This window comes from Lepidothrix coronata, unplaced genomic scaffold (assembly GCF_001604755.1).
Source record: "Lepidothrix coronata isolate B3197 unplaced genomic scaffold, Lepidothrix_coronata-1.0 Scaffold14, whole genome shotgun sequence".
NCBI lineage: Eukaryota > Metazoa > Chordata > Aves > Passeriformes > Pipridae > Lepidothrix > Lepidothrix coronata.
This window is the reverse complement of record NW_016690194.1, coordinates 2685171-2694795: the sequence shown is the minus strand read 5'-3', so window position 1 is coordinate 2694795 and position 9625 is coordinate 2685171. Positions and strand designations below refer to the sequence as shown.

The following is a 9625-nucleotide window of genomic DNA, read 5'->3' as shown; positions in this document are numbered from 1 at the left end:
GCCTTTTGCAATCGGATATGTCTGTCACGTATTGGCCTCATAAACCACCAACGTGCCTGTAGCAAATGTGGATAGAGCCTTCCCAAATCTTCGTTCGCGAAGCCTCGCCATGATCCACACTGGAAATATTAGCAATTAAAAGCTTGAAGTATTAAAAATAAGTTCTGTTATCCAGTTGTTGAAAAATATGTGGACATATGCTGACCCACAAAGAACAGGTTTCGTAATTACTGAGGACAGAACCACCCATAACAGCTGACTGCTGGTATTTATATTGCCATGTAACAACAGGACTAATGAAGAGAATAGGAGGAGGCAAGAGTATAGAAAATGTGTGTTCTGTAGAAACTCACATTCCAGAAACAGGAGAGCAAGGGAACAGTGGCTTCTGTAAGCAGCACTGGAATAATGGAACAGAATTCAGCAGCATGTGGCTTGTGTTCTTGCGTCTGCGCTGCTCTTTTGGCTGTGAACATGAATGAATCCTCACTGTTCTAGGCTGGAAGTCATTGCCTTCTGTGTTGTTTTAAGATGAAAATGTAGTTTGGTTACTTTGACTCTCTGTCCTTCTGAAAGTTAAAACCTTAATTTAGATCTGATAGGATCATTAACATACATAATGTAGAAAACAAGTAATTGGTTAGAACATGAGCCTTTTGCAATCAACAGCTTCAGCTGGAGAGCACGTGTATTTTATTATCCCTTAAAGTAAATTAAGTTCTGTTGGTAATGGTGTCAGACCAGTCCAGCATATAACTTCACTATGCTTCTTATTAAAATACACATAAAACTAGTGAATCTTGCAGGGCTAAAATAACTGAAGTCTAATTTAGGTATAGCAGGTTTAGAACATTCACCAATTCTATTAGCATTTTTAAAGATTTAATAATATAGCTAATTTTTTTTGTTTTCATTCTGTTCATTTATAGATCACTTGTTTTAAACAGCTGATTTCTCTTAGTGAAGAATGAGGATAGTTAGCAAGAAAAGATCAGCTCTGAGTTGGTGAACTTCTGAAATTTCCTTCTTTATTTTTAATAGTTCCCCCCACAAAGAAAGTAGCGAGTATATAATATTATTGATTAGTAAAAGATTCCCCATGTTCTCTTACAGGAGGAGCACAGACTGAGCCTTTCTTGTTTTCTTTTAAAGAACTTGAAATATGAAATTGACTTCTAAGAAAATGGAATTTTTTTTCTTACAGGACCACAGCGGGATGCACAGGCGGCACGAGAGTTCATCCTGAAGATGTTCGTAGACCTGAATCCAGATAGTGACAAAATTATCTACTCTCACTTCACATGTGCTACAGACACAGAGAATATCCGCTTCGTCTTCGCTGCTGTCAAGGACACAATCCTACAGTTAAACCTGAAGGAGTACAACCTGGTTTAACTGTGCCTGGGGGGTCCTCCAAAACCAGCTTTCCATGATTGAAGATACACAAGAGGGACTGTATTATAATCTGTGAAAACAATTTGCATAATACTAATTTATTGCCGGCCTGGACTCTGTGAATGTCCACAGAGTTTGTAGTTAATATTATGATTTTATTTAAACTATATGGAGGAAAAACAAAAGATGCTGAAGTACATTCACAGCACATTTCCTCATTTTTTTTAGGCAAAACCTTGTGACTCAATGTGTTTCAAATTCTCGGTCATACATTTACAAAGGATAGCAGTTTTTTGCTATTGAAGCAAAATCAAGCTGGTTTGCTCTTTTCCTAACCCTTTCTCACCCCCTCCTTTCCTTCCCCCCTTATGTTTTACAGGGTACAATGGCCTTTTTTTCCCCAGTTGCATTCCTGGGTGAAATATTTTCTGTTGGGTGATTTGGTCAGGAAAATAGTATCACAATTTAAGTCATCAGTCATTGTAATTTTACAGTATGTACTTTCTCTGAAGGATCAAAAAGTATTGATACTGTGATTTTTAAATTCTTTGCATGGGTGTCTTCATTCTGTCTTCACTTTGAGACTAGAAGATTGGGATTGCAAAGTAGAATTACAGTTGTCTAAGGATATTAAATTTATCCGTAATTTTACAGTTCAGAAAGGTGCACAGAAGACAATAATGAAATAATTTAAGACACAGTTTTGGATGTACATGGAATATGTTAGAATCTCTTTTTAGTTGCCATGTGCCATTTTTTTCTCTCTCCTTTTATTTACAGATGCCAAATAGAAAAGTGAGACACTACAGTTTCCCCAGTGGCTACAGCCTGAAACAGTGTTGTTTTTCTCAGTTTTGTGGTGTGTTTTTCTTAAGTTAGAGCTTTTTTAAGTGTTCTTTTTCCACAGTAGAAAAATTATTTTTACTGTACAAAATTCATGTTGCCAAATCTGGCTTTTTATAAAACCAGTGCTCTTGAAACAAGATACTGATTGAAATGCCAAACAGAGGGGTTGGGAACTGACCTGACTGAGTCAACTGCCAAATGATTAACACACGCAGTTTTAGCTCATGCGTTCCCTTTTTTAGGTGTTCCATTTTCTAATGCCAAAACCAACAATGTAAGTGAATATGCTATGAATATGACATGCACGTGGTCTACTGATTTAAAAACAGTTTAGATCTCTCCCTTTGTCAGCTAAGACATGAGGTTGTTTTCCATAATAATTTCAAGGCACCTTTAGTTGTATAACACAAAAGTATTAATGAGAGATCATATTCAGGAACCTTTCTTGATAAGGTTGCTTGTTAACTAATTCACAGGCATTTGATAAGCTTTCATGCAAAATAGCCTCTCTCAACATTCTTTAGAAGAGATTTGTAAATGTAAATGATGCAGTGAGAAAATCATTCTTTAAATTTAAACGTGCGATTTTTTAACAACAAAAATGCAGCACACGTAGATGAGCCTTTATTCTGCAGGTTGAAAGGTGTTTTTTGACCAGGTGCATGATTGCTAGCAAGCTCTAGGAAACTCGGAGTTCAGACTTGTAATTGGATTTATTATCTGCAATGCCAAGTAGCACTAGAGTGCACTTAACACAGAAATTGCAGCCACATAGAAGCAGATGGGAGGTGGAAAAAAAGAATGGCTTATTAGTTGATTACCAAAGTTAACCATAAATACTAATGAGAGGGTTTTCATCCTTAACCCTCTCAATTCCAAAACAACAATAACAAGAACAGTTGCTATTTTTTGCTCCCTCTTAAAACACCGTGTAATTTAAAACTGGTTGTAGGTATAGTGCAATTATGAATGCTATAATCATTGTACATACATATATATATATATATATATGGCAGCATCCATATTGGCTTTGTAATCATTAATTTTTGGCAAATTGAATGTGCTGTATTGATATGTATCTATGTAATTGTATTGTATGTCTTATAGCTAATTCACATTTTAAATAATGTTATTTTATTTACTTTTTTAAGAGAGAAGAATGTAAATTTTGTCAGTTTATTTCTGACTAGGGATTTGTTGTTTTTATTTACAAAACAAAATACTATAGTACAGAGCGGTACTAGCATTGTGCTGTATAAAATCATTTCCACATTCCTGAGAAGGAGTAAATTGGAGACACCCAGACAGAGGTCATTCACATTCAAAACAATGCTCAAATCTTGTCAGGGCTTTATACAGCTGTAGAAAACAAACTTATTAGAGAACTTAGGCCATTATATCTCTAATTGGAACATAAGCTTTAAATATAAATTAAATTTTTATTTATCAGATTCACATTAGGTTACTTCTACTTTTCTGGTAGGATTTATTGGAAAAGTAAGTTTATAGATATTTCAAACCATTGTATATAAGTACTAATGTGTTTATGCTGTTGCCCTTAAAATACCATGATAAAATATAAAACATCAGATCAATTAATCGGTCTTTCAGAAACTGCAGAAACTTTATGAATAACAACAACAACCAAAAAGTCACTATAATTAACAATTTTAAGGAGTTAAAAGCATTTTATTTAAAAGTAACACTGACATTCTGAATAGGGGATCAGAACAGTGACTCTTTCTTACGTACAGTTTAAGAAAATTGGTCTTGATCTTGCTATAAATTCAACAGAGCTTCTGTTTTCACAGTTCCACTGTTGATAATATCCCTTCTTTCAACCTGGGAATACATTGCCCACACTGGATTCAGTGCTATAAATGGAACTGTAGCAAAAAAAAAAAAAAAAAAAAAAAAAAGAAAAAAAAAGGGGGGTGGAGGTAAAAACCCCAAACAAACAAAAAGCCACACCAGACAGTGGTGTCTAACAAAAGTTTGGGCATTTTTAATTTTTTTTTTTTTTCTTATAGGATATTGGGTGGGGGAACAGGAAATGTCGTTCGGAGTTTTGTATAAAAACCAAACAAAAGTTTACTCATGCTTTCTAGTTACATTGTGATTGCAAAAGTTTTCAAGAGTGTGTGCCACTGGGCTATTTTCTGGTATTTTTTAGGTGAGTTGAACCTGTGGCAGTGTTTAGATCATTTGAGCATGTTCTGGAAAAAAAGATATTCAGCATGCCAAGGCAAGCTTTACATGAATCACCTAACACAGCATTGCAGTGTGACAGTTTACAAAAACATTTTCTTTTTAAATGACACAGCTGTTCCCACTTGTAGTGTATTCCATTGTGGTGGTGGTGGTGCTGTTGTTTTAATTGATGGTTTCTACTATGCCTTATAGTGCTTAAGTCCAGAAGTTTGTGCCTCTAACATGAAGCTGAAGGCAAAAACATCAAGACAGAAACCCTTTTAACTTCGCCAAAATGATGTGTTTTCTTTGAATGGTATAAATGGGGGAGGAGGGAAGGAAAACATCTTGGGAACCTGTGTATTCTAGATGTTCACTAGCACAAGAAAGCTGTAATACATGTTTTACAGAAACCTTGAACTTGCCTTTTTCACTAATTAACTGACACTGTCCTTACAGATGTAGGATGATGCAGCTATAAGGGCAGTTTACTTTTTATAATTCAGTCTCTTTTGATTGTCAAGGTGTATGGACTGTAATTTTTAATCATACTGCCACATGATTGTGAATCCCTTTTTAAAGTTTGAAAGTGGAGAAGAGACTTTTAATGCTGGAAAACAGTCAGAACTGACTGCATGATCTGCAAAAACTCTATATGGGGGAAAAGGGCTGCATATAAAGATACTGCTAGACTCCCGTAAGGTGCAGAAGACTTTCAGATTATTCAACCTCATGACCCTTTCCTTGTTAAACATTCTTCACAAAAGAATAAAATATTAGGAGGAAACATGGACATGTTAACCCACATGAAAAAAAATAAATTTAGATAATAATTTATTATTATGTGCTGCTATTTTTGGAGCTCTGTGCATGGTTTTCCTGCAGACTATTACATTAATGAACTAATGAAGTGTTCACAGCATATTAACAAGGCCTACACATGACCTACCTCTAGTTAAGTGATCAGTAAAGTAAATATGTTTTGGAGAGACCAACATAAGTTAGGAAATTTAAATGTCCTAGTATAAGTGATTAACCATGATATTTTAGAAATTGAGATTTTGCAAAGGCGGTCCAGTCCCTCTTTTGATATAAACCATAAATTCTAAAATTTAACAGGCTTTAAACAACTGAAGTCATCTGACTCTGTCCGGTTTGTTAGTTTAGTAGAGATCTTGCAAAACAATACATTTAGTTTGAGAAGTGGAGCTGCTGATACCTCCTCTGTTTTGACTTCTGGTTACCCATGACATTTTGAGTTCTGTCAATCAACCAAGAAACTTTCCTATGTAGTCAATGCATTGAGGTCAAGATTTAGCTGGTTAAAGGGATTTTGCCATGTGTTTCACTTAAGCTTTTTCACAGTAGCCATGCTGCAGGGAAAAAAGAGAGATTTTGAAAATATTGTCAAAAATATAAAGCCAGCCATATCAAGGTAAATGTAAATCTGTTGATTCGGGGGTTTTTTCTCTCAAAATACAGTTTAAGATTAAGTCTGTTGCTGGATTTCTCATTCACCATGCTGCAGGAAATCCTTATTTGACCAGTTTTAATTTTTTTTTTTTAGGGAGGAGTGTCTGATGCATTTTAAAACTTTGAGTATTTAAAAATAAATATCATATTTGCTGTTCTTAAAGTGTCATTTAAATGCATGTATTGTGTGTCGCTTGAGGGACAGAAATAGTTTTTTTGAAAAACTAATACTGTACAGTTACTGCCCCTCAAAAATGTTGCTGGTTAAAAATACAGTATTTTTGGCCAATACCTTCGTACTATAGTATCTTCATTCCTGAAATTTAGTTTTTCTGAAATACTGTTTGGGCTTTTTGTTCTCCCACAGTGCTTCTTGTTATAGTAAATGGTGGATAGATGTGTTACTCCACAATTAATTTTTAATTATGTGTGCTCCATCATCATTGTCTAAATATTAAAATTTCCAGAATATCTTTATTACAGCCACACATTCAAAACCTTTGAGGTTTGTTACAGTGGAGGTGGTAATTTGACAGTATTATTAAAGGTTTGGAGTTTTTTTGGCTTGCGTACAATGGAAACTCAGAAATGGGGGGTGAGAAGAAATAAACCCCATACCTTACTACTAGAAAATTCAGACTGTGTAGACAGGTGAATTTCTTGAAGATTTTGGATGATTGCAGTAGTACTGCAAGAGCAAGGTGTTCCTTAGATCATCTTGTTCACCTGTGCTGTGGCAGGAATAAGGGAAAGATGCCTATGAGCTACTTCTCAGGAGTTTGGCTCATACTTTATCAACAATTAGTGTATCTCCTATCTTCATTACTGAAGAAATAGAAGTTCAGGCCAGTTGCAAAAATTAGTTTGTTTTCTATTACTTGATCACAATGGTTTAAGTAAGATTCCCAGAGTGCAAACAGTTTACCTAAGCAAGGACATGAGTGAATGATTCCTCATTTTAATTTCCAGTTACAGAATGTAAGGGGGAGGAATCAGTAGGGAAGGATTTATTTTATCTTTATGTCTCAGTGAAGATAATGCCAACAAAATACAGTGTCAGTGGTGACTGTTGGATATGTGAAATAAAAGTAGAAGCTATCTGTGTGATAAATTGTGTATAGTTGTGATTAAAACCTGCCATCAGATTATTACAATCATCTCACCAGATTGCTGAGCACTTGTAGGATACTGTTCCAAACACCTAGGAGTTCAAGAGTATTTGTAGACTGCCACAAAATACACAGTTGCCAGCTCCTCAGTAGCACACGTGGTATCAGTATCTGACATCAAGGCACCTGCCCCACTCTCATAGCTCATTGCTACAAAAAAGAGCTACCCTCTGAGACCTCCTCTGTTCCCAGTTTTCAACTGCTGGGAATTTTTCCTCTCCCTTATTTCAGCCTTCCTGCTTTGCCAATGAGCTGAGTGGAAAAAAAAAAACCAAACCCTCTTCTTGTTTGACTGCTTTACTAATCTAATTTTCAGGGGTGTCAGCTGATTTGGCTGACTAATATTTCCAATAAGTGCTAAGCTGGCTAAGTGGAAGAGGTAGAATTGTGTGGCCAAAAGGCTTAGAAATGAACGAAAAAAAGGAGTAACACTCTTCCCCTTTTTAAACCTAGTCCTGTAGTATCTAAAACCTTCATTTTATGCACTCTGGGGGCTGTTAGCTATTCTGGCTCGGAAGGGTTGCACTTTTCACTTTGAAAGGTCTTGACTGCATTTTTATCTGGGAAGAAAATGAAATTGTAGAAAAAGGAGAACTCTTTCCTACTCTGCTTTAAAGTTTCACACCAGTTTCTGTGTATATGAAGTAAATGCAGCTGTAGTCAGACTGATGCCAACAAGTCACTCTTAGTGTTAAGGATGGAGAAGTACAAGAATTGGGCTTTCATTCATCTCACAGGGCAAAAAAAAAAAAAAAAGGGAGGAAAAAATAGTTCGTTTCCAGTAAGATCTTAAAAAAATGAAAGTTTTCTATCTTATTTAAAATGCTGTGCTGCTGTGCATGACATTCAAGGTTTGCTGTGTCCTTGTCCAATGCACTCCTTCCTTCTCCATTCACACTCGTCTATCACACTGATTAATTGCTTCCTGCCATCAAAAGAAAATACTTCTACAGTATTGCTTTATGTATGTACACTCTGGAATACTTTCTGATCCTTGTGAATTAAATGTAAATTGATCTGATAGAATTCAACAAATGAGGATGTGTAATACAGCTGAAGAGGAACACAATTTCTGCTTAATCTTGTTTAATGTTCCTTCTGCCTTTTTGTTCTGATTATTTTTCTGTATCTTTCTTTTATCCTGCTTGCCATAAAGAGAAAGTTGCTTGACCTACTAGGTTCAGTTCTGGTAGTCATTACAGAATTGATTATATGGCTGCATTAAAGACAAATTGTGAGTAAGAACAGCTTCAGAAGGTTCCTGTAATCAGCGGCAGATCCAATTAGCCTTTTGGACAGGCATTTCAGAAAACAAAACTGTAACACTATAGTTGGAATACAGTCAGCTGAAGGATGTAGTAGGCAAATGTGAGCCTAATTAAGCCATTTCAGTATGTCATTTCGCATTGTCAATAGAGAACTGTTTGCCAGGATGTTATGGAAAGTTTGCTTTTTTTCCTACAGTCCTATATGAGGTGGTTAATGCAATGATTAGGCTGGCACTCAACTGAAGAGATGCTTTAATTCGACTGTAAGTTCAAATGTATTCTTGCGGAGATTATTGCATAAGATTACTTTATATGATGCTAAAAACAACGAGAAGATTACTTGCATGCAGTAAATATTTAAGATATTGCACTTTTATACATTTATTATAAAGAAGAATCACTCCCTAGAAATAAAATTCCATTTATCTCACAATGAAGTATCTCGAGTCTCTTAACAACTGGCAGTTATTGTGCACTCAAGTGTGATTTTTGTATACTAGAGATTAGTTCATTTGTTACCATATACTGCAAAATACTTGGTTTATTATAAATGCTGATTTTGGAAAGGCAGAATAATGTTTTTGTGACTGTCTTGATGTCTACTTTTCTCAGCATGTCTTAGGAGAACCTGATTTATTTTAGTTGGAGAAACTGACTGATGTAATATCCGCTGTCAGGGTTTTTCTTCAAGTGCTTTAGAACATCACTTATCTCACTTTACCAAAGTTAAGCAACCTGGTTGTAATTGAGGCAGAAGATATAAACATGGTCAAATTTGATACTTCCCTTGCATAACAATCTTTTAACACATTAATCAGTAATATGATTATAATTTAGTTGATGGAGCTATTTGTCTTAAATTGCAACAGGCTGTGTTGGTACTAAGAAGACATCAGTTTTCTTTTACAAGATGTTGGAAGTGTTCAAATAATGTTATAAATAATATCTGTAAAAACAGCTTAATGGATATTTAATATGGTCTAGAAGTTGTTTGAATCTCTTGTAAGAAATTATAGAAATGGTGCTGCAAGTGGAAGACTTCTGTGGTTATGGATTAAACAGTTCTCTTTTGATATATATTCACATCCATACATGCTGATTTCATTTCTGCTAATATGAAACAAAAGCAACTCCACTGTAGATAGCAAAATGTAATCCTCAGTTTAAAACCAGAAGAGCAAAGCATTATACAGCTAGAAGGACTCATCCTAGATGATGGTGTAGAGTGTAAATGAGCACAACAAATTTCCTAAGCAGAGAAAAGCTTATGTAAACTGAGAAACC

General features: G+C 35.3%; 1 protein-coding gene across 3 annotated transcripts in view; it reads left to right on the top strand.

Moving 5' to 3' along the window:
* GNAQ (G protein subunit alpha q) overlaps positions 1–9418 on the top strand; it is a 134960-nt gene extending 125542 nt beyond the window's left edge. For all 3 annotated transcript variants that reach the window (XM_017806178.1, XM_017806179.1, XM_017806180.1), the window contains exon 7: positions 1205–9418. In XM_017806178.1, the coding sequence (XP_017661667.1) occupies positions 1205–1395 (191 nt within the window). In that variant the 3' untranslated portion in view covers positions 1396–9418. The remainder of the gene's footprint in view (positions 1–1204) is intronic.
* The last annotated feature ends 207 nt before the right edge of the window (positions 9419–9625 follow it).